The sequence below is a fragment of the Sarcophilus harrisii genome, chromosome 2, assembly GCF_902635505.1.
Source record: "Sarcophilus harrisii chromosome 2, mSarHar1.11, whole genome shotgun sequence".
Classification (NCBI taxonomy): domain Eukaryota; kingdom Metazoa; phylum Chordata; class Mammalia; order Dasyuromorphia; family Dasyuridae; genus Sarcophilus; species Sarcophilus harrisii.
Genome location: NC_045427.1, coordinates 242,376,033 through 242,398,723, shown reverse-complemented (window position 1 = coordinate 242,398,723; position 22,691 = coordinate 242,376,033). Strand labels below are relative to the sequence as shown.

General features: G+C 36.8%; 1 protein-coding gene across 4 annotated transcripts in view; it reads right to left on the bottom strand.

Annotated features, from left to right (window-relative positions):
• Positions 1-4,442: 4,442 nt before the first annotated feature.
• The window catches only part of SLCO4A1 (solute carrier organic anion transporter family member 4A1), a 73,153-nt gene continuing 54,904 nt past the window's right edge, over positions 4,443-22,691 (bottom strand). For all 4 annotated transcript variants that reach the window (XM_031951729.1, XM_023494465.2, XM_031951732.1 and 1 more), the window contains 7 exons: positions 16,040-16,194; positions 13,328-13,523; positions 11,456-11,621; positions 11,177-11,349; positions 10,566-10,630; positions 9,306-9,454; positions 4,443-6,038 (listed from right to left, as the gene is read on the bottom strand). In XM_031951729.1, coding sequence (XP_031807589.1) covers positions 5,874-6,038; positions 9,306-9,454; positions 10,566-10,630; positions 11,177-11,349; positions 11,456-11,621; positions 13,328-13,523; positions 16,040-16,194 — 1,069 coding nt within the window. In that variant the 3' untranslated portion in view covers positions 4,443-5,873. The remainder of the gene's footprint in view (positions 6,039-9,305; positions 9,455-10,565; positions 10,631-11,176; positions 11,350-11,455; positions 11,622-13,327; positions 13,524-16,039; positions 16,195-22,691) is intronic.

Below are 22,691 nucleotides of genomic sequence, written 5' to 3'. Positions count from 1 at the left end.
AGAAAGTAGAGCTATTGCTTCTTTATTTTTATGCATGATTCTTCTATTAATGTAGTCCAAGATATTATTTTGGGGGGACTGGATTAGGTTGTCCACTGATCTGGCAGTGAACTAAAACCATGGGTCTTTTCTAAATACATTGTTGTCTAGTAACCCCTTTATCTTGTACTCATGTTGTTATGAATTTAAATACTGGTTTTACATTTTTTTCCATGTTAAACTTCATTTTTAGTAAATTTAACCCTTTGTTCTAACTTGATGAGGTCATTTTGGACCCCATTTAAGTCATCCAAGGCATTCACAATTTTACTTTGTTGCAGTTGTAGGTTATTCCATTTAAAAACTAGATTTACTATTGGTGAGCTAAGAAATAATCCCATTCTGAACATTCTATATCTTAATACCTATACCTACCATTTATATAGTGTTTTAGGTTCACAAAGCACCTTACACATGTTATATCTTTTGATCCCAATAATAATTATATAAGGCGAATGACATTATATTCAGGTTGTCATTCAGGAAAATGTTTTCCAATTGTGCCGATAGGATAATTAATTTTGAAGTAGAAGGGACATCTAGTCTAATACTTTCCCCAAATTGATTTGGTCTGGATCACTTAGCTATTAAATAATAGAAAGAAGATTTTGAACCCAATTCTTCTAACTCCAACATAGTGAATATTTTTTTCCACTGTACTATATCTTTCAGGCCTCTGTTTTCAGGTTTTTTTTTTTCAGATTCAACTTAATTTTTTCCTTACAATAATTAAATTATAATGAGAGAAACGAAGAGATGCTTCCATCATGAATGTCATCCATTAGATGTTATTTATTTTTTCTTTTTTTGGAGGCAAATGTTTTGCTTAGGGTCACACAGATAGGAAGTGTTAAGTGTCTGAGATAAGATTTGAACTGAAGTTCTCCTAACTCTAGGGCTGGTGCTCTATCCACCATACCCATCCAAATGCCCCCCTTTTTGACCTTTTTAATATTTCTCATGTATTTCTGCTTTTCTCCACTCACATAGCCACCATCTTGGTACTGGCTTTTAGCACCTTATACATAGACTATTGCAATAACCTTAGGTGATATTACTGTCTTAAGTCTTTGTAATGATCCTTCAACGTAGTTGCCAAAATGGTTTTCTTAAGTTAAAGATATAACCATGTCAGCCACTTACTCAGTAAACCATGTTGTACTTTTCATAAACACTATAGATTTAGCTGAGAGGTGAGTGTGATGATTTATTTTTCTTTTTAATTTGTGGAATAAAACAAACATTTCCATAACATAGTATAATAAAAGATGATTGCACATGAAATTGAAAATCTAGTATGTACAACTTACTATTCTACCCTAGAGATGGCTACCATTAGACACAAATATGTATATATGTAAAATCATTCTATACATATTTCTATTTCTAAGTTCCTTTTTTTCCCCTTTTTTATTACTCTTACTATTTCTATTATATGATCTACAGCCTCAATATCTCATTGTGAAGAGTGACCACATTCATGATTTCAGGATTTCTTCAAGCAATAAATAATCCATATTTTTTTTATCCCCTATACTTAGTCTAATGCCTGGAATATAACACTTTTAAAATGAATGTTGTTTGTGATGGAAAGAGTCATCCTCACCCAGAGAGAGAATTATGGAGATTGAATGTGGATCAAAGCATAGTATTTCTACCTTTTCGTTGTTTGCTTTTTTTTTTTTATTTTGATCTGATTTTTCTTGTCCAGCATGATGAATATGGAAATATGGTTAGAAAAATTGCACATTTTACCTATATCAGATTGCTTGCTATCTAGGGCAACAGGGAAGGTAGAAGGGAGGGAGAAAATTTTGGAACACAAGGTTTTGCAAAGGCAAATGTTGAAAACTATCTTTGCATATATTTGGAAAAATAAAACGCTATTATTAAAATAACTTTTTAAAAGACTAAGAACTAGAAAGGAACACAAGAGGTCATCTGGTCCAACACCTTCATTTTGTAGGTAAGGAATGAACTAGGCCCAGTGCTGGCATAGAGTAGGTGCTTAAAAAATGTTGTTTTGATTGGATTGGATAAGAGGCCTAGAAAGTGTTAGGGACTTGCACCAAATCAGAATTAATCTGTGGCAGGGCTGGAATCCAAACTAGGGCCTTACTCCAAATATGGCTTTCATTCCACTGCTCCATGCTGCCTACTATCTGATCTTTGCTCTTTCCTATCTCATGTATACCAAGGAGAAATAAATATAATTTATTTAGGACTCAGGCATTAAGCTGAATTGCTGCTGCCATCCAAGCATGATAGCATAAGAAATCTAAAATTCATAAAGGAGAAAAAAATGAGCTCTCTATCCTCAAACACATTTTTATCTCCACCCCCTGCCCTCTTGTTTCCATTTCTATAACCCCCTTTTCCTCCACTCCCTCCCCCTCAAACCAAATATCACAAAATCTTCCCAGGAGATTTAATTTTTGTACTTTATTCACTGTACCACAATGGACAACACATAGCCATAAAAAGACATGTAGACTTCCATTGCCTCTAAAACTTTTCAAGTACGCAGCCTTGACCCTGGTTCACTGTCCCCATCCAGGAACTGAGAGGACATAGAAAATCAGTCAGCATGCTGTCTGGCTGCCATGGAGAAAGAACTGAGAGCTATGGAGCTCAGAGATGCTAGCCTGGGATGACAAGTTCATTGTCGTGGCTTGGCGAACACCAGTCCTTTATATAGAGAAGCCATGGAGACAATTCTTCACACACTGTTGTTTACTGCTTCGTGATTTACCACAAGCTTCCTCTTTCTCTAAAGAGCAATCTTTTAAATTTGTGTTTATTTAAAAAAAAAAAAAAAAAAAAAAAAAAAAAAAAAAAAAAAGGTCTTTCATACAATTAATTGTCAAGCAATTTGGTTAACCAAAACAGTTGGGTTGGGACTCTAAGATAAATATTATAAATTTACATTTTCTCAACTTATTTATTTGTACATTAAAGCATCCACTTTATTTTTTTCTCTCAATTAATCCAAATAGATAAATGGAAATACAATGTCCTGATCTCTGCAAAGTTCCTGCTTACAGACTTCTGTCAGTCTGATGGCTTTGTTTCAGGTTCACAAGTTTATCATGAACTTGGCATTAATGCTCCTTTTCCTTCCTCCCTCTCCCTATCCCAGGCCCATTAGTCTAATTCCAAAGGATCATGTCTCCTCTAAGAATTCAGGTCAGGACATCAAAGAGCAGAAAGCCGGGCAGCATCTAGGGCTACTCAACAGAAGCCTTTTCTTGCCAGAGTTTCAGGTTTTCTCCCTTCACCCACACACACACACTTTTTTTTTTTTGTTCTCACAGGTATCAAAGCTCAGCATCTTAATGACTACCTGAGAAAATCTCAGGCCCAAGCTTGGGGATTTCTTCTCCATGAAACCATCCCTCCATAAATAGGAATTACCTATGTACGAGGAACAGCAGGAGGAGCCCCAGAAATGGATCAGTAAATCTAATCTCCTTGCCACCCACATTCATATTAGATTTAGGCTACATTAAGAGAATATGACTTTTAAAGCTGGAAGTGAGGATATAATTTGTCTATTTCTCCCCAAACACACACACACACACACACACACACACACACACACACACACACACTTGCAACACCAGAGCCACCAGGAAGGGAAGTGGTTGACAACTTTTATTCTGGTTTTCCCAAACATAATGATTTCATCCAATTATGCTACCTGGTCCTAATCCAGCAGGAAGTACTTGTGCTATGAAGAGGAACACATTTACCCTTGATCCCAAAGGTCTCGAGTCCCTGGGACTCAATGGATTTCAGGCAAACAAAACATCATTCCGTGGGCCACAGGAAAACAAAAGACCTAGGATGGCACTCGACATTTCAGCTGTGTTATCTATGAGATCAGAGGTGCTCTTCGTTCTTTAACCAAGTTTAGAGCTAATAAAGTTTATACAAAGACATTGTTTAAAAAAAAAAAAAGCAAATAAACCAAAAAAAAATAGTCAATTCTGAAGTCATAGAAATATAGGATTTTGTTACAACAGGTGTGAAAATCTTTAAAAAAATACAGTATCTGTACATATATACAGTTTCAGCTTGAACATGGTAAATACACACAAATTTTTCAAGACATAGCTTGAGCTTCACATCTGAGCATAGTTTAGTCACACTTTGTATATGCTATTTATTAGGCCTAAAAGCTGTAGCTTAATAGTTATTTACTTAAAACAAGTCCCATTTTATTTATGTGAATGGCCCCCTTCTCAAAGGCTCCTCCTCAATGGTCCAAGTTAAGAAGTCACTGCAGACTTTAAATGGTCAACAACAGGCCCAATAAGTGCTTGAGTGAGGACAATGTGGTTACAGAGCAGCTCTACATTGCAATGGTCAACAAAAAGAAAAAAAAGGTATACACAAAGGAAAACTTTTTTCATGGTGCTGTATTTAACTGCTTTAAGCCTTTCTTTGTTAGAACATACACATAAAATCAAAGGGCAGGCAATCTATACAGATAACTGAAGCTATAATGGATTGTTACTTGATTCAATGGTCTGATTTTTTTAAAGGGGCATTCAGAGGGTCTATCTGTATGTAGAAAAGTTTCCTTCGTCACACATGGGATTGAAGTCATAATGGGTAATATCTTCACAAATAAATATAAATTGTGCTTATGCGTACAAATCTGAGGGAGACAGAGACAGAAAGATGAGACAGAGAGAGACAGAGACAGAAAGACACAGAGATACAGAGAAACAGAGACAAAGGAGAGTAGAATTTGGCTCTATCTTCTTACTACATATCTCATCAGTAGTTTTTTTCCAAGAGAGAATAATAATTTCATACATTCACCAATAAGATTCAATAAAAAAAACACAATTTTAAAAAGTCTACATATCAAAGAGCATATGAGGAAACCACCAAACTAAGTCTTCCTCTTCTCTGAAAAAAATATTCCAACAACAAATTCTAAAATTCACACATAACTCTCAAGCAAACTCAGCCATTTGATACTAAAAAAAAAAAAAAAAAAAAAAACTAATCTAAAATTGCATAGATCCTTGTTTTGTGTCTCTATTTTTTTTAAAAAAAGCTATCAATGCCTCTAAATAGATCCTTAGATGTCTTTCAAGATGACCTATTTCAAATTTTTGAAACAGAAACCACAGTTGAGGAACCTAAGGAGTTTAGGAAAAGGTACAGGATCGGAGGCTTTGGCAGTGGCAGAATGTAAGGAAGACCAAATTGGAGTCTGCTATTCCTTGTGCTGACTTGGCTGAGCCTTCTGCTGCTCCCAAAGTCAAATAGGAATCCATCCATGACATACATTGAATATCCACTAGGAAGTCATGCATGGCGATGGTGATGCTGGATTCAGACAGGCTCTTCTTGCCTTCCTATGAAGTCCAGGTGGTTTTTTTCCTTCCTGTCTCCTCTGTTTAGTCTCTTCCTGCTGTTACCACCTTTTCTTTTGAGGAGGCAGAGTTAGAACAGAGGAACTTTGTGCTTTTTCTTCTACGTCCAGAACTGGACTCATCCTTCCCTTCCGTCTCACTTCATGCTTGCAAATGATTAGGACAACTTTTGTTTTCTTCACTGAGGAAATCCAAACCATCAGTTGTCTCAATATTGTTGTCTCAAGTTACTCTGAAACACGAGCATCCAATATGTGCTTTTTAAAATAGATTGGAGCACATCAGATTGGTTAATCAGTTTTGTTAAGAACAGGTTAAGTGTTTAGTTAGCCCTTCCAAGGAAACCCAAAGCTATTGGTTACAGATGTAAGTGATGAAATTAAGTGGGAATTTCAATAATACAGTGGGATATGGGGCTGAGATGGAGTGACAGTGTGATATTTAAACGCTGTTCTGGGTTTGTAGGGCAGAGCCATGCTCTTGGAGGTCAGTGGTGTTTTCAGAAGCACTTGAACTGCTAGGAGGAGATGCTACTGCAGAGTCTGGGGACCCTCTTGGTGGCTTATACAGCAAACAGGCCGAGCCAAAGAAAATGATCCCAAGCACCTATGAAAAAAGAGAAAGAGCTGGGTTTGGTTTTGTTCTTTACTGATATATTAAGAGAGTAAAAGCCTAGCAGGGTTTCAGAAAAGAAATAGTATTCTAGAAAGTCAAAGTCAGAATTTACAACTAGAACTGTTATTTTTCTCTTAAAGATAATAATCCCCTTCAAATATTCTAGGTTTAAATTTATACGGGTATAAATCCCGGACTCTTGTCAGAATGTCCAAGCAACCTTAGTGTGGTGTTCTACTCTAGGTCATTCTGGAAACAGAGCTAGAGAATACAGAATTCCATCCCCAGCATCTTTGATGCTGAATACATGATCATGATGATAAAGACAATCTGCCAATCATTTACTTCTTAATATTCAAACAACTCTGTAAGATTATAATTTGTGCTAGAAAGTACCAACCTGCATTAGTAAAGGTACTTCCCTCACCTGTGAGTTCCCTTCACCAATAAAATCAGTTTACTCCCTCTTCCATATCTGAATGAATGAATTCAATATTTGTTGAATGATCACTGAGTTAAAACTTAAATATGAATAAATTCACTCAACAAATGTCTAAGTTGCATGTAAAAGTCTATATCAGTTCTAAAAAGTACAACTGTTAATTCAGACCTAATAAAACTCTGGATTTAGGTCAGGAAGGCCTACATTCAGATCTGGCCTTATACACACTCATACTAGCTGTGTGATCCTAGGCAAGATAATATTTTGGTTTGGTTTCCTTATCTGTAAAATGGAGATAAGAGCCCTACTTCTCAGAGTTGTTGTGAAGATCAATCAAATAAGATAATATTTGTAAAATTCTTAGCATAGTGTCTGGCACATAGTAGGTATAACATAAAAGTTAGGTATTATTGTTATTTTTCAGAAGAACTTTTGGTGGGTATATTTCAACTTGCCAATGAACATTAAAACAATATTATGAATTGAAGGTTTCTAAAAAAAAAAAATAGAAGTCCAATGCATATTGGAATATATGCATTGACTTTACATAATTTAGAATAATTAAATTTACTTTAGATAGAGAGGGCAATGAGAGACAGTATTGCATTATGGATAGTGCTGTTCTGAAAACCAGGAAAACTCACCCATATGGGTTTTGTATGAATAAGCATAGTTCCCTATGCCAGTGAAATTTCATGTCCAGTGCCTGTCCTATAGAAGGTAAAATGGTGTAGTCTCATTTTAAATATTAAGTTCACACATTATGTTCCTATATCCTTCATCTTAACTTCTTTTGACCATTTGCAATAGTGTTGGAAGGCTTCAGTTAATGTAAGTCATTGTTCTGAAATATAATCTATGTATGATACATAGCTACCCTTTCTATTGATAATTGAAAGGAGGCTTAGCAACTAGTTCTTGGATATGTTATACAACTTTACAGTTTTATATTAAAAGCTTACCCCTATTAACACTACCAGATTAGGCTAGAATTGGTGTTCTTAACCTTGAGTCTATGAACTTATTTTTGTAAAATATTTTAATAGCAATATTTCAGTATAAGTGATTTCCTTTGTTAAGTCTCCTGAGTAGGATGAAGCCAGTTTGTACCAGCCCCAGGACCCAATTGTGAAATATTCAGCATGAACATTTACACTTCAGAAATGAGCAAATGCTATGAATCAGGATTTGATTTATTGTTTTCTTAGATGTCTAGACTTAATAGGGGAATGGAAAAAATGTTAATATGGAGATTAAATTTAAAAGTGTGTAGTGAATAAATTTTCCTTCTAGATAACCAATTGTTAAATATTTGCCAGCACAGTTCTATCTGTAATTCTATGTATTTTATTTCACATATTTAAAAATGTTTTCCTGAGAAGAGGCCCATGGGCTTTAAATCAGCTTACAAAAGGAGATTATGGCATGCAAAAAAAGCCAAGAAATTCTCTGAGGTTTCTTACAGTTTTCAATGTGATCCTAAAATATTGTAATGCACATATCTAATTTTATGTTAAATAATATCAGTGATAAAAGAAAATCAAAAGACATCATTGGCCAACCCTAAAATTTTCTTATTCGTAGAAAAGGATATTATGACCTAAATTAAGGACTGTATTAAGCTAATTTGATAGAATTCCTGAAAAACCTTTCCAGAGAAAAAGATGAAATCCAAAGATTTCATATTTAAAATTTTAATTGAGCTTCTTTCTTCTTTCTCAATAAGAAAAAATATGAGCTGTAATTGTCATGGAATCATAGACTTAGAGCTGTAAACCAATCCAAATCTTCCTTCCTCAAATGGGGAAGCTGGGTCCGGGAGATTGGTTTTTCTAAGGAGGATATAAAATCAAGTCTTCTTGCCTCCAAATCCATCATTCCATTATGTACCTTAGCAATCTTTATGGCATTCTGAATAAGCAGGCCTTTTGGTAGCCTTCTAATACTGCCTTATGGGATCACAGAGGTGAAAGAAACCTTAAAGGTCATGGCATTCAACCCTAATTATACAGATGAGAAAACTAAGAGCCAGGGAAATTAAGTGATTTATTTATTTACTTCTTATTTACTTGTTTGCTTATTCATTCATTCATTCGTTCCTTCATTTATTTGTTTGTTTATTTATATGGTTAAGGTCCTACTGATGGTAAATGTCAGTGTTAGATTTTTGAATATAGGTCTCATGACTCCAAAGTCAGTATTTTTTCTAATCTTTCTTGAGTTGTACCAATTATTGAGTAAGTCAACATAAAACTATCTAAGGAATTAGAATTCATGTTTTCCAATGCTAATTGAAGAGAGCCAGGATGAAGGTTACCCTTGTATACTTTGTATACTTGGTTGATTATCATGGAAAAGAATTACACCAACATTAGCACATTAATCAAAATATTAATACTTAGAATTAAATATGCAACTTTGGGGTTCCCCATTTTTTAGTGAGGAAGAACTACTCATTTTCTTGATTCCTTAAGATTGCTAAGGGTAGATGATTGTGTATATTGACAGCTACAGTTCCTAGGTAAATTAAAAGGAAATGTTGCTATTATCTAGGCTTTTTTCCAGGGGTTAGGGAGTGAAGTAGAGAAAAGAACATGGCAGCACTAATCAGAAGACAGAATCTCCTGGTTGAAGATCCTAGTTCAAGTTTAAAAAATATACTGAATCTGCTGATTTTTTTTTTTTTTTTGGCAAATCTTACTATAAGTGCAAAAGATATTTTTTCAAATTCAAACAGACTCTTGAAATGTTCCTTGCAGGGCTCCTAATTTCTAACATGACATGAACGAAGGAAAGAAGATATGTCCCTAACTCACCTTGTAAACAATTCCAGCAATAAGAATATAGTGGCTCATAGCAGAGTTCTGATAAATGTAGCAGGATCCCTGATCTCCACATTGGTTCTGCCAGAGTAAGCAAGCTTTATCAATCACCCAGCCAAAGGCAATTGGGCCTGGAATTCCACCTGTAGGGAAAGAAATAGCATTTTATATGAACAGAATTTCTATAAGCTGGGTCTTGATGTTAGTCCCACAGTCAGTCATCAAATATTTATTAAGTGCTTCTTATAATCTAGGTAGTGCTCTAAGTAGTAAAGAAAAGAGACTATGAAAAATGGCCCTAACTTCAAAAAGCTCACATTTTAATGGGGGAGACAATAAGTAATTCACTAGGTAAATGCAAGATACACAGAGCAGATAAGAGAAAATCTCTGAGCAAGGTATTAGTAGGTAAGAGGACCATGCAGAAAGTGAAATATGAGCAGAATCATAAAGGAAGTCAGGAAAGCTAAGAGGGGGAGATGAAGAGTAAAAGAAATATAGACAAGGCAAAGACATGGAACTGGGTGATGGATTGCTCTGTGCCAGAAATTGCATGCAGAATAGTGTAGTTTTATTATAGAGTATGTAGGGGAATAAAAACTCTAATAAGACTAGAAAAATAGGAAGGAGCCATGTTAGAAAAGATTTTTTAATACTAAGCAAGGATTTTTTAAAAATTTGATTCTGGAGGTAACAAAGAACTCATTTAGTAGAGGATTGACATGATCATCTGTGCTTTAGGAAAATGTATTATTTGGTAATTGAATGGAGGCTCTATTGAAATGGGAAGAGTCTTGAGATTTGAATGCAATTGTCACAATAGCCCAGGCAAGAAGTGATGAGTGCTAGCATCAGGGTCATGGCTGTGTAGATAGAGAGAAGGGGACATAGATGAGAGATGCTATTAAGGTAGAATGACAATATTTGTCATGCTCTGTTATGAGACAGAGGAGGAAGGATAAAACCATAACTGCCAGCCGTGGGTGATTGGAAGGATGGTAGTGCCTCTGATAGTAATAGGGGAATCTGGAAAAGAAGAAGATTTTGAAAGAGAGATGTTTTGGTATATCCAATGTCTTCGTGATATGGAGCATTAAATTCCATGAGATAGGTTTTTGGAAAAAGTGAAATTCATTACTTAGAATTAGTAAATAACATTCTTGAATTGTACTTCTGACTTCTTCTAATGGTTTTAGCAGAAGAAAGCACATGGAAGCTCCAAAATATCAGCTCCCTTTTTATACTATACTGTACCTAGAGTGCGTACAACAATCCATTGAATTCCTAGTGCAAAGGATCTCTGCCGGTCAGAGACACACCTATAATACAAAGAATTGGAGTTAAAAGAGCATACAAAAATGATATTTTTTGACTACAGACCCAGTTAGAGCATGACTATTTCAGAACACACTGCAAGAGTGGCACATACACTAGTTATCAACATCCCTTTTTGGGGTTCTTAGTTTATTTCATGAATATGATATGTATAGCATTTGACTCATTTGGCAGTCATATGGCTCAATGATGAAGAAACCAGATTTCCAATCAGTAGGCCTGGATTTGAATTCATGACTCTGCTACTTAACTGGGTCTAGGTCAATTCTTTTCTTGGGGATTTGAATTCTTCATCTGTAAAATGAGGGGTTTGGATTTGGGTGACCTCTGAAGTCTCTTGCAGCTTTAAATCTAGGTAGGATTCTATAATCACTGAATATTATACAAAATTGACCCCTTTAGAAAAAAACTATTCAAGAAGTCATGGGCAGAATCCCAGCTACTTGGTAGCTGGGCTCATGATGTTCCAGAGTTTAACTTGCTGAAAGCAAGGCTTTAGTACAGATCAAAAACCCAACCCGGTTTCTTACCGTAAAGTTGCAGTTAAAGCAGGAATGCTGCTTAGGAATGTAAATAAAATTACAACGAATACGAAAACCAGAAGAAGGGACTTTCTCTGACAAGATGAAGTGCATTTCCCTGCTGTAGCATGACCCAAACGATAGGGGAAATGCTGAGGAATACAGCTACAGTTACGGTAAACCTGGAAAGCCCAACAACATCAGACCAATTACCAATTACCCAGTGGAAGGAATGGATCACGTTAAAGTTTTTCATAGAAGTAAGTCAGCAGAGACAGCATCACCTACCTTCTTGCCCCCCTTTGGAAGGATGGACACTGTGGAGCACCCAGCATGGCAAGGAGAGTAGTACATCACATTGTCTGTACCACACACTGGACTGTAGATCTCCCTCAGACATCCACATTTCTCATTGCAGGAAGCCAACAGCTGTATACTGCCTTCTGGCAGGATGCTAGAGAAAACAGGAGATTCAGTTCAGTGAATATTTATTAAGTAGCTATTATGTGACGGGCACATAAAAATGATATATTCCCTATCCTCAAGGAATTTATATCCAGCTGGGGGTAGGAAGGAATATGTGACACAAGGAGCCATAACTAAGACTTCTGGCACCTGGAATAGAGTTGATTGGGGGGTCAGAGAAGACCCAGACCTCAAAGCAGCTGCTGGAGAGACTGGCATTCCTGCCAGTGCCACTGATCTCATGTGGCACAGGTATCTGGGTCTTGCATCATAGTGCAAGAACCCCCCTGGGGTGGATATAATTGTCCTAGCATGTAGGCAGTCAGACAGGGCAGGGCCTGAGAGGGGTAGATAAAAGCAAAGGCATCATTAGGGGTGACTGTCTGGGAAAAAGAGCAGGAGAAGATCACATCTGGGGATATAAAGCCACAGAAAAACTACCAAGCATGAAAATCTATGTATGCTGCCTTCCAGGGATGAAGACTGCTTGTCATGGGCTGGTTATAGCTTTGACCTCATTCACACAGAGAAATGGTACCTTATACTATAAGGTAGAGAATGAGATGGGAAAGAGAGACCCAAACAAAATGCATTTAGAAATTCAAGGTGGAAAAATATTTTCATATAGTTGGGAGAAATAAGGGAAGGCTTCAGAGGAAGGAGGCACATAAGCAGAGCCTTGAAAAAAAGAAAGGAACTCTTCAAAGGAGATTGAGGGATGAGTGCAACCCAAGTATGTGAGATGCCTGCACAAAGCTAGAGCTGGGATTTGGCAGCACAAGTTCAAAGGGTATCTAGTAGTTAGTTTAGAAACAGATGGAACATGGAAACAGATATTGTAAAATAAGCCTGCTAATGTAGGTTGGAGCCAAATCATGGGATGGGGTAGGATCCTTAAATATATGACGAAGAAATTAATGAAAAAACACACTGAAAAGATTGATGGAAAATATGGAGGGGGGGGACACAAAAATTTTTAATTTAAATTCTCCCAAGTAAAGAATGTGACCAATTAATCTATTGCTTCCCCTATGCTGTCTCATCACCTATGATTTTAGAGGAATGGAGACATTCAATTTAATTTTTTAGATCTGAAAAGTAGCTATAGAATCATAAGATTTAGAGCCTGGAGGGATCTTAGAGCTCGTCTATTCTACTTCAGTTTCTCATAGGAGAAAAGTGAGATTTTCCCAAGAATAACAGACAAAATGAACATTTTGTCCAAAGTCTGTAGAGCTTTGAGCTTCACAATATCCTTGCAAGGTAGGTATTGCCTGAATTTCTATCCTCATTTTAGAGATGAGGAAATTGAGGTTCCCAGAATTTAGATAGCTTGCCCACTGTCATATGCTACTTCTAGAACTCCAGATGACCTGCCTCCCTATCTGAAAAGAGAAGCAACTTGCTTAGGTTTGCAAAAATAGTGACAGTAGCAGACTTCAGTCCGGGCTTCTGTCTCTTAATTCAATGACCTACCCTTTATAACTGATTGTCTTCTCAATCAACAATTTTTTTTTTACAAGTACCTAAAAATCCATTTTTCACTTTATGGGAACATTAAAAATCTATGAAAGGCTAGAGAATCTAATTCTACCTGAACCCCCTCCTCAGATCTCTCTGGAAACTCACCACCCCACTTTTGTTTTTCATGGATGCAATCACTGTGTAACCAAAACATAAGCTCTGTGCTCTTACCTCCCGTTATATTTAAGTGTCACACCAGCCACAGGCATGTTTGGACAGTGCATGAAAAATATGAATACGGCGAACAGGCTTATCAATGTGCAAAAAAGGCAGAACTTGATAATCCCTGAGCAGCGGAGCTTAAATTTGTTCACGAAGAATCCACCCAGGAATGTACCTCCTCCCCCTGCTGGTACCACCAGGTAACCTACAAAAAAGAGAATTTCATTGATATGTCTATAAAGGAAAAGGAGACTGCTGAGGGTTGGCTTTGAGTCCCTTCCTCCTCACTAGATTGCGTAAGCTTCAGGGTCAAATGATATAGTGCAAGTAAAGGGCTCTGAAAAATGTGAAGCACTATGTAAACCAGTTATTCGAGCCCTTATTAACTACTCTGAGCCAGATACTATGCTATGCACTGGGGATATAAAAACAAAAGGAAAACAAAGAATTTCTGCACTCCAGCTTTCAGAAAAACCTGGAAAGGCTTATATGAATTAATGCACATTGTACACAGTAAGACCAGCATTGTGCAATGATTAACTGTGAATGACTTAGCTCTTCTCAGCAATATAACGATCCAAGACACTTCCAAAGGACGTATGATGGAAAATGCTATCCATATCCAGAGAATGAATTGGAGGCATCTGAATGCAGATCAAATATGCTATTTTTATTTTATTTTTTCATCCTTTTCTTTTGATCCATTTCTTCTTTCATAACAAAAATATGGAAATATGTATTACATGGTTGAGCATATAGAATTATATCAAATTGCTTACTATTTTAGGGAGAGGGTAGTAAGGCAGGGAGGCAGAAAATTTTTGGAACTCAAATTTTTAAAAATAATATTAAAATATTTACAGGTAATCAGGACAAAAGTAAAATACCATAAAAAAATTTCTGCCCTCCAAAAGTTTACTCTAATTCAGGTGACAAAATAGGAATGATTATTATTACAATTCAAGGACTAGAACATTGTTGGATCTGGGGATAACTTTCTGCACCAAAGGATATTTAAAACATATTATTTAAATGAAGTAAGGTATTTAATCTGTTTCATTCTGAGGATATTATTTATGAAGGAGCAAAGATTCAGAACTGGAAGAGAATTCAGAAATAGAAATGTAAGTTCCTTGAGGGCAGGCTCTATTTCATTTTTGTTTTTGTAATCCCAGTACATAACATAGTTCCTGGCACAGAGTATACGCTTAATAAGCACTTGCTGATTGCTTGGACAGAATGCAGGATTTCAGAAGGAATAAGAAACTTTGCTAATTTGAATGGCTAATCTGAATTTGACCCAAGAAAGGTAGTTGCAAATCATAAGAAAAATATGAGTACTGACAAAGGGCCCTAAATTTCTGTCTTGACATGAAATCTAACCTATTATTTGAGACTGGGATAAGATCTTCTAAATATTAAATTCTCACATCAGTGCTGAAAATAGCTCAAATTTCACAGGTTTTGCGAAGGAGTGTGTATATGTGCATGTATGAGGGGTTGAGGAGGACACAGGGAAGTATAGTGCCATGTAGGAGGTGATGACTTCTGACCACATGGAATAATCACACTCACAGTTAAAATGGATGTAAATAAAAATAAAAACAACAAAAATGACAATGATAAGGTTTAAGATTATAAAGTTACTAAGCTAAAGGTCTGAAGAAGGATTTGAACACAAATCTTTCAGATACTAAATTCAGAATTAAATCAATTTTTCTATCTAGCTGCTAATGAGAGAGTAAGTATCCTGGACAGAATTTGAATGTAGCTCTTTCTAACAAATCATCCAGTATTGTACTAATTGTGTCTACTAGTTGGGCCCTAGATATGAAAGAAAGATCCTCTGTGTTTGGTAGGGAAGGAAGTTTCACAATATTCTGGAGAAAGGATACCTGCTGCCAGCAAGGCAGACCAACTAATGCTATATTTTGAAAATTATATGTTGCCAGCCCTGTGCCTAGTGTGGTCATAATGACACACTCATTTAAGCATTTGAAAATTGGAACAATAAAAGTTGTTGCTATATAACTTCGAGAACTTGTTTGGGATTGTTTGGGAGAATCACTTTGTTTTAAGATTGGGTCTCCCATTCTAAGGATGCTTAATGCCAAAAAGGAATGGAAAAATTCCCATTTAACAGCAACATATATAGCTAGATGCTGCAGTGAATAGAGTGCTGGACTTGGAGTTAGGAAGGCAAATATGGCCTCATGTATTTCTTAGCTGTGTGACCCTCAGTAAGTCACTTTACCCTGTTTGCCTCAGTTTCCTCATCTGTAAAATGAGTTGGAGAAAGTAAAGGCAAACCCTTGCAGTATCTCTGCCCAGTATCTCTGGGGTCATGATTGGAAAATTATTAAACAATAAAACAACAATATGGTACCATGAAAACCTAGTTACTGCCCTACCAAATGAAGGCTAGGATACCTCACATATAATGAGGGGAAGGAAAGAATTTGAACTGGCAAAAAGTCAGTATTCATGTGCTAGGGAGATTGGCTAACTGCGAGTATTAAACTCAAATCTCCCCAAAGCCTCAAAATTTCTACTGGTTAAAGATTACATTCATATTCATACTGAGCCAATCGGGAATCACAGTTCACTGTGAAAAAAGTTTCCTAAACAATCCTAACGGTTTGTTAGACATCTGGTCGAATTACGCAAAGGCATAATCTCTACAGAGAGATCCCAAGAAAAACTCACACATTCTGTTCTTACCGAATAAGGTAGCAGCTTCAGAAGCACTTAAACTGAACTGCGACTCGAGGAACTTGGGCCCAAAAGTTGACATGCCAGCAATGAGGGTGGCCTCCGTTGCTCCAGCTAAGCAGAGCAGGATGAATGTAGGGTTCCGTAGCAGCAGCCAGATTGAGCTGGAGAGCAGGTCAGAACAAACCAGAAAAGAAAAATGCAAATCGTAGTCAAATGGCTAGTCCTGAGCTGGTATTTTTCATTTTTACTTGGAGGAAATCATAATTGACTAAAAAATTATGTAATAAAGTGATTGTATCATAGATTTCAGATGATTCCAGGAAACATTTGTTAGGTGCCAGACACTATACTAGGCACTGGGAATCATAGTTCCAACCTGTAAAGAGTCTAATTTGCTGAAACAGAATGTTATGGATGAGATATATGCAAATAAATATAATATTAATACATATATATTATATAGACATGTGTATATATGTATACATATATGCACACACTTAATGCACACATACAAAATAAATACAAATTAAATACAGAATAATTTTGTGAGCTAAGACTCTTAAAGGATGTTAGAGAATTCTAAGAGGGGAGGTTAGGATTGGATAGTATTCCAGGAATGGAAAAGATCTGGTACAAAGACAGAAATGGGAGAATATCATATACAAGGCAGTAACATGTAGGCTAATTTGCCTGGAACAAGTATTACATGAAGGCATAATCAATCTGGAAATCCAACTCAGAGACAGGTGGTAAAAGACTTTAAATGGCTAAGAGAGGAGTCTGCATTTTACCCTAGAGGTAATAGGGAACAACCAAGGGTTCTTGAATAGGGAGTGACATGCCTGGGTCGCAGCTGTGTGGAAGACGGATTGGAGTAGATGGAGGAAAAATCATAAGGCATTAGAGGCAGAAGACATTTAAACATCTTTTGAATCCATCTCCCTCCGACTTTTTTTATTATAGAGATCGAGATTGAGGTGCAGAAAAAAATTATTTGCCCAAAGCTGCACAGCAAAGAAGCAGAAGATTACAATCTCAAATCCAAGTCTTTTCATTCCCAAGTAAAATGCTCTTTCCAGTGTCTCAAGTAGGTTTTTGGCCCCTGAGATGCTCTATTTTAAGAGAGAAAGATCCACAAAGAAGTCTTGTTTCCACCTTTTCTTCTGGAGATTTTTGATTTATTGGCCTCTCCTCACCAGAGCACAAAGGAGTTCCCTAAAAAGAGATAGAGGAACCCTCCCTTGCTTATGATTAGGTCACAGGATCTAACAAATTTAGTCTGGGGAAGTCAAAATACTGGCAGGAACATGACTGTGAGGTTTGCTTTAATTCTTGATTCGGAGATGATGATGCATCTGGCTTGCTTGTGGTGTACTAACCCATTGCAAAAAGTGATTTACATTGTCCTGATGTTTCTCAGCCATTTTCAAGAGTGAATCAGGGGGGAAATAATTTATTATTGTCCCACTCAAGGGCAATGGAGCTAGGATTTACTTTCAAATCTGTTAATTCCCAGGCCAGCCATTATAGTTTCTATCAACCAAATGCCACATATACAGACAGTAAGAGGAAACAGAAGTAATAACCTTCAGTTTCACAGGCTTGAAAACTGAGGAACTAATTTCTCTTCTGCTAACAAAAGAGAGAACAAAGAAAGACAAGAAATCTGCTGGTGCTGTGACTTATCTGGGGATACTAAGCAGTGAGTTTAGACCCTAGGGAGCATTTGTAAGGTCTGAGGGCAGAAGACCCTGAAGAAGAGTTTCTGGGTCATAGAAAGAGAAAAAAGGTCACATTCCCAAGGCACTCTGTCACTGAGATGACTAGAAAGGAAGCTTGTGAAAGTTCGCTGACTTGGAAGGAAAGGCGGGCATTTAGCTGGTGGGTCAACAGGGCCTGGCTTCCAACAGAGCCCCCTTTGAGTAATACCCTAGCACTCATCTTAGATGACACTGGCAGGGGGTATGGCTGTAAAGCTGAAAAATGAATTGAGGAGGATGCTGTTTCCTCATAATGAGACCAATCAGGGCAGCCCAGGGAAATAGCCTTTTGCAGAGAGTTCCTCTCAGAGACCTACAACAAGTCAATATGAAGAGCTGTTCTCCTTTATTCGTTTAAAACAGTACCCTGTCTAACCCTAATGAAGGGACCTCTGCTTAACACTTAAGCTATAGACGCAACATGTTTTGTTAGATTTTTTTTCAAAGGACTGGTTGCTAGGGTGGTGGGAGATTGAATGGAGTCATCATATATGCAAATGTGTGCAGTAGCAAGCCAAGTTTTAATGAGGAAATACATATATATATTATATTTGTAATATATATATATTTAAACCAGACTATGATTTCATCCCTATGGGGAAGTTCTGGTTAAAAATAATCCCTCTACCAAGGCAGATGAGTGCCAGCCCTTTGACCTATAGTCTTGGAGACTTTCTATTCTCATGATGCATCTCAAAGAATTTATATTAAAATTAAATTATAGGAAGCTAGGTAGTATAAGGGATAAAGTGCTGGCTTTAGAGTCAGGAAGCCCTGAGTTTAAATCAGATATTTACTAGCTGCTTTATTCTGGGCAAATCACTTTACCTTTCTCATCCATGAAATGGGAACACTAATAATACTTGCTCCATGAGGATAGTTGAAAAACAAGATAATTTATATGAATTTGCCAACCATAACATACTACATCAATGCTAGATATTATTATTATATCATTACTTGTTGTGTGGGGAAGGAAAAGGTTTCTCAGGGCCATAACTAGGTAGAACAACCACAGTTTTATCCTAGGGGGCTGAAATGTAGATGGTGACAACTTTTGCACTCCTTCTACAGCTTAGATACAACTGAGATTAGGACCAAATAAGCAAAAATAATGAAAGAGAAAACTTTCACATGGTCCTCTTGTTCCATAGCACATTCTAAGTGAGATTGTTCATGGTCCGAGTTTTATTGATGCTTTCCCAGAAATAGTTTTGTGACAGCCAGATTTACCATTGTACTACTTCTCTCTCTCCCCAACCTGAATTAGTCCAAAGGACAAAAAGCTAGTTATAGCTATGGAAGGGAAGGGTTCCTATAAATTCCAGAAATAGAAGTCATCCTTGACACATACACCCAACTCATCCCCACACTCTGTTGGAGGGATGGCAATTTCTCCTCCCTTGAATTTCTCATGACATCTCTTTTGGATGTGTCACAGTCTCCTTTGTATCATAGATATTTATGTGATTTTCTTTCTTCCTCATTTATTACCTATTAAGAGTATAACCTCTCTGAGAAGAGGGCCTGTTTCATATCTTTGTATATAGCTCACACATATCATTGGATGAAGCTCACTTTGCTTAATCAACAATAGCTGCTGAAGCCAAACAATTTGACACAACTTGACATAAAGGTAAAAAGGGAGCTTTTCAAATCATAAAGTCTAATTGAGGGATGGTGTGATGGTCACTATAATGACCAGGATACCAACCAAGAGTCAGGATGACCTGTGGGGAGCACTGCTTCTGACACAAAGTTGGCTGTGTAACATTGGACAAATTGCTTAGCCTCTTGGTATCCCAAAACAATCCTCTAAGACAAAGAACAGTTGCCAGAGTAAGCTTCCTCACAAGGAGTTCCCTGCACAGATAAACTTACAGCAAAATTAAAGTTCATTCTAAATAAGGTTCTACAACTTCCCTTCTGTATCAGGTGACTGCGTGCTATTTTTTTGTATGCGCAAGGACATCTTTACAATAACATCATTCAATGATATAAGTAATTTCAAAGATTGAGCCATATTGAAGAAAAGAAAGTGACTAGGAAGCCTGAGAAGCTAGAGGAGAGACAAGCTAAAATGCTATCCTGGAAAGTACACTCAGATAAAGCAATATTAGAGAACTGCTTAGAACTAACTCCAACAAATAACTAAAACTTGAATTCAAAAAGTAAAAAAAAAAAATAGCAAAAATGCTCTTATTAAGACGTTATATACATTGGAAGTTTGATGTATAATATTGTATCCAAACTCATAAACACACCAATCTTTGATGAGGACTGAAAAAGAAAGATGGAAATCACCCAGAAATTCTTTCATTGCTCAAAATCATAGAATATTAACACTGGAAGAGGCTTTATATAGAAAACAGTGCAACTTTGATTATAAAGAATGAGGAAGCTAAAAATAACAGTGTTCTAAAATGATTTAAGTCACTAAACCCAGATGAAGAAATAACACTTTCAGGTACCAAAAGAACTGGCAATAGATGGTCCCTTTGTCAGTGATTTTTCAAAGATTGTGGAGGTGGTGAGTGATGCTTCAGACCTTAGAAATTTCAAGTGTCCTTATTACCTAAGAATGGAAGAGAATAGTCTACCAACTATAGGCTAATGAGCTTGACTGAAATGACTGTCAAAAACTTTAGAATATGATAACAGGATAATTTGTGAACATCTAGAAAGGAGAAACTGTTCAAGAAGAGCCATTAAGGCTTCATCTAGAACAAGTCATGCCAGATCAAACTCATTTCCTTTTTGCCAGCTATTCTGATCAATCAGGGAAACGATAGGCACAATTTTTCCTAGATTGCAGCAAAGAACTTGACCAAAATTTTTATTCTATTTGAGAAAGAGAGGCTAGATAAGAGCACAGTTAGGTGGCTAATTGAACTAACTGAATAATGACTATACCCCCAAAATAATAATTAATATGTTAATGCCAGCTTAGAACAGTGCCCAGTAATCTGGTTAATATTGTATCAGCACTCTAGGCAAATCATAGGAGTTATGTCAAATCTGCTAATAAATGCAGTTGGTATGACAAGCTAAGATGTTGAGTAACAGGACATAAAAAGATGGACAATCATAGTGAGATTAATTGAACATGGACTTTAAAGGAGAGAAATAGAAGTCTTCTCCTTTTATCAGAAATGCCAACTTTGCTAGGACAAGATGGGTGAGATAGGGTTAACAGTCTGTATGAAAACAGACGTGGTGATTTCATTGCATTGAAAACTCAATAAGTCCAAAGTATGACATAGCAGCCAAAAAAAATCCGATCCAAAACAACATTTAAAAAAAAAAACCTCATGCAATCTTGGATATAATGAAAGAGATTTCATGTAGAAAACACAAGAGGCAAGAGTCTCATTGTGCCATACCTGGTTAGACCATACCTGGAATATTATTAGTTCAGGTACAACAAGTTATAAAAGTTTGTTGACCTACTATAGACGATAGCAACTGAGGATCTAGGCAGATCAGCCTTATTATTCCTTATACTCAACATGGTTCTCTTTAGATTGTTTGTAAGGCAGATTGTCTTTCTCCCTTCACCTTAGAAACTTCCAGGCTTACCTAAGGGACCACCTCTTATAGGAAATGTTTCTTAATTCTTATAGTTGCTGATGCTCTATTCTAAAAAAAATCTTTTATTTACTTTTTTTTTTAAATATAACCCAATAAAAGGTAAGCTCCTTAAGGGCAAGAACTGGTTTTATTTTGTCTTGTATTTTTGGCTTTGTAGTCCCAGTGCTTAGGAAGTGTTTATTGGATTTAATTGAAGATTAATGGACACCATTTGAGGTGGTTTAGCGTGAAGAGGAAGAGACTCGGAAAAAAGATGAATGTGATCACTTTCCTCAAATATATGAAGTATTGCTATGGAGAACAAAGATGAGATTTGCAAGAGACATGCTTTCAGACATTATTATCATTGGTCTTAACTAACCATTAGTGGAGCTTTTGTTGTGTCATTAACAATGTTTCCACATATAAAACATAAGCATTCCTAGTAAAACCATATTTGAGAATGATTAAGTCATGGTTAGAAAGAAACCTGAGCTACATTCTTAGGCTTAGCCTTGAAAAGTGGGGGGAGGGGGAAAGAAGGAAGAGACGGAAAGGAACAGAGACAAGAGAAAAGGGGGGAAAGGGAAAAGAGAGAGAAGAAAATGGAATAGAGTGAGAGAAAAAGGAAATAAGAGAGGGAAGAGAAGAAAGGGAGAGAGAAAAGGAAAAGGAGGGAAGAGAAAAAAGAAGAAGGAAAAGGAAGAGGAGAGGAAGAGAGAATAAAGGTAAATGGAAAGAGGAAAAGGAGAAAAAGGAAAGAAAGGAGAAGGAAAGGGAAGAGAAGAGAGAGGAAGGAAAAGGAGAAGGAAAGAAAGATAGAAAAGGGGGAAAGGAAGGAAAAGAAGAGAAGAAGATGGAGAGCAAAGAGACAGAGAAGGAAAGAGGGAGAGAGAAAAGAGAGATAGAGAAAAGAAAAGGAGAAAAGGGAAAGGAAGTAGGAGAAAGAAAAGAGGAGGAAGAGGGAGAATAGGGAGAGAGAAAAAGGAGAAAAAGGAAAGGAATGAGAGACAGAAGGGAGAGAAGAAGAGGGAGAGGGGGAAAGGGAGAGAATCAAAGCTGAGAGATTTAGTGGGGAAACACAGCAAATCAGACTCTATTCCTTGCAAGGGAAGGCTATGTATATGTGAGGTTCTTTCAGGAAAATCCAGTGGTCCCAGAGATGGCTACTGCTGGAAGCCATGACAGAAAAGTATGAAGAGTTCTGGTAACAAGCCAGGAGTTGCAAGAACTCTAAGCATTAGTGCAGTTATCTCTGAGAAAGGAATACAAAGTTACGTCTCCTAGAAAGGAGTTCTTATTCAGCAAAAGGGAGGAGTAGAATGGAA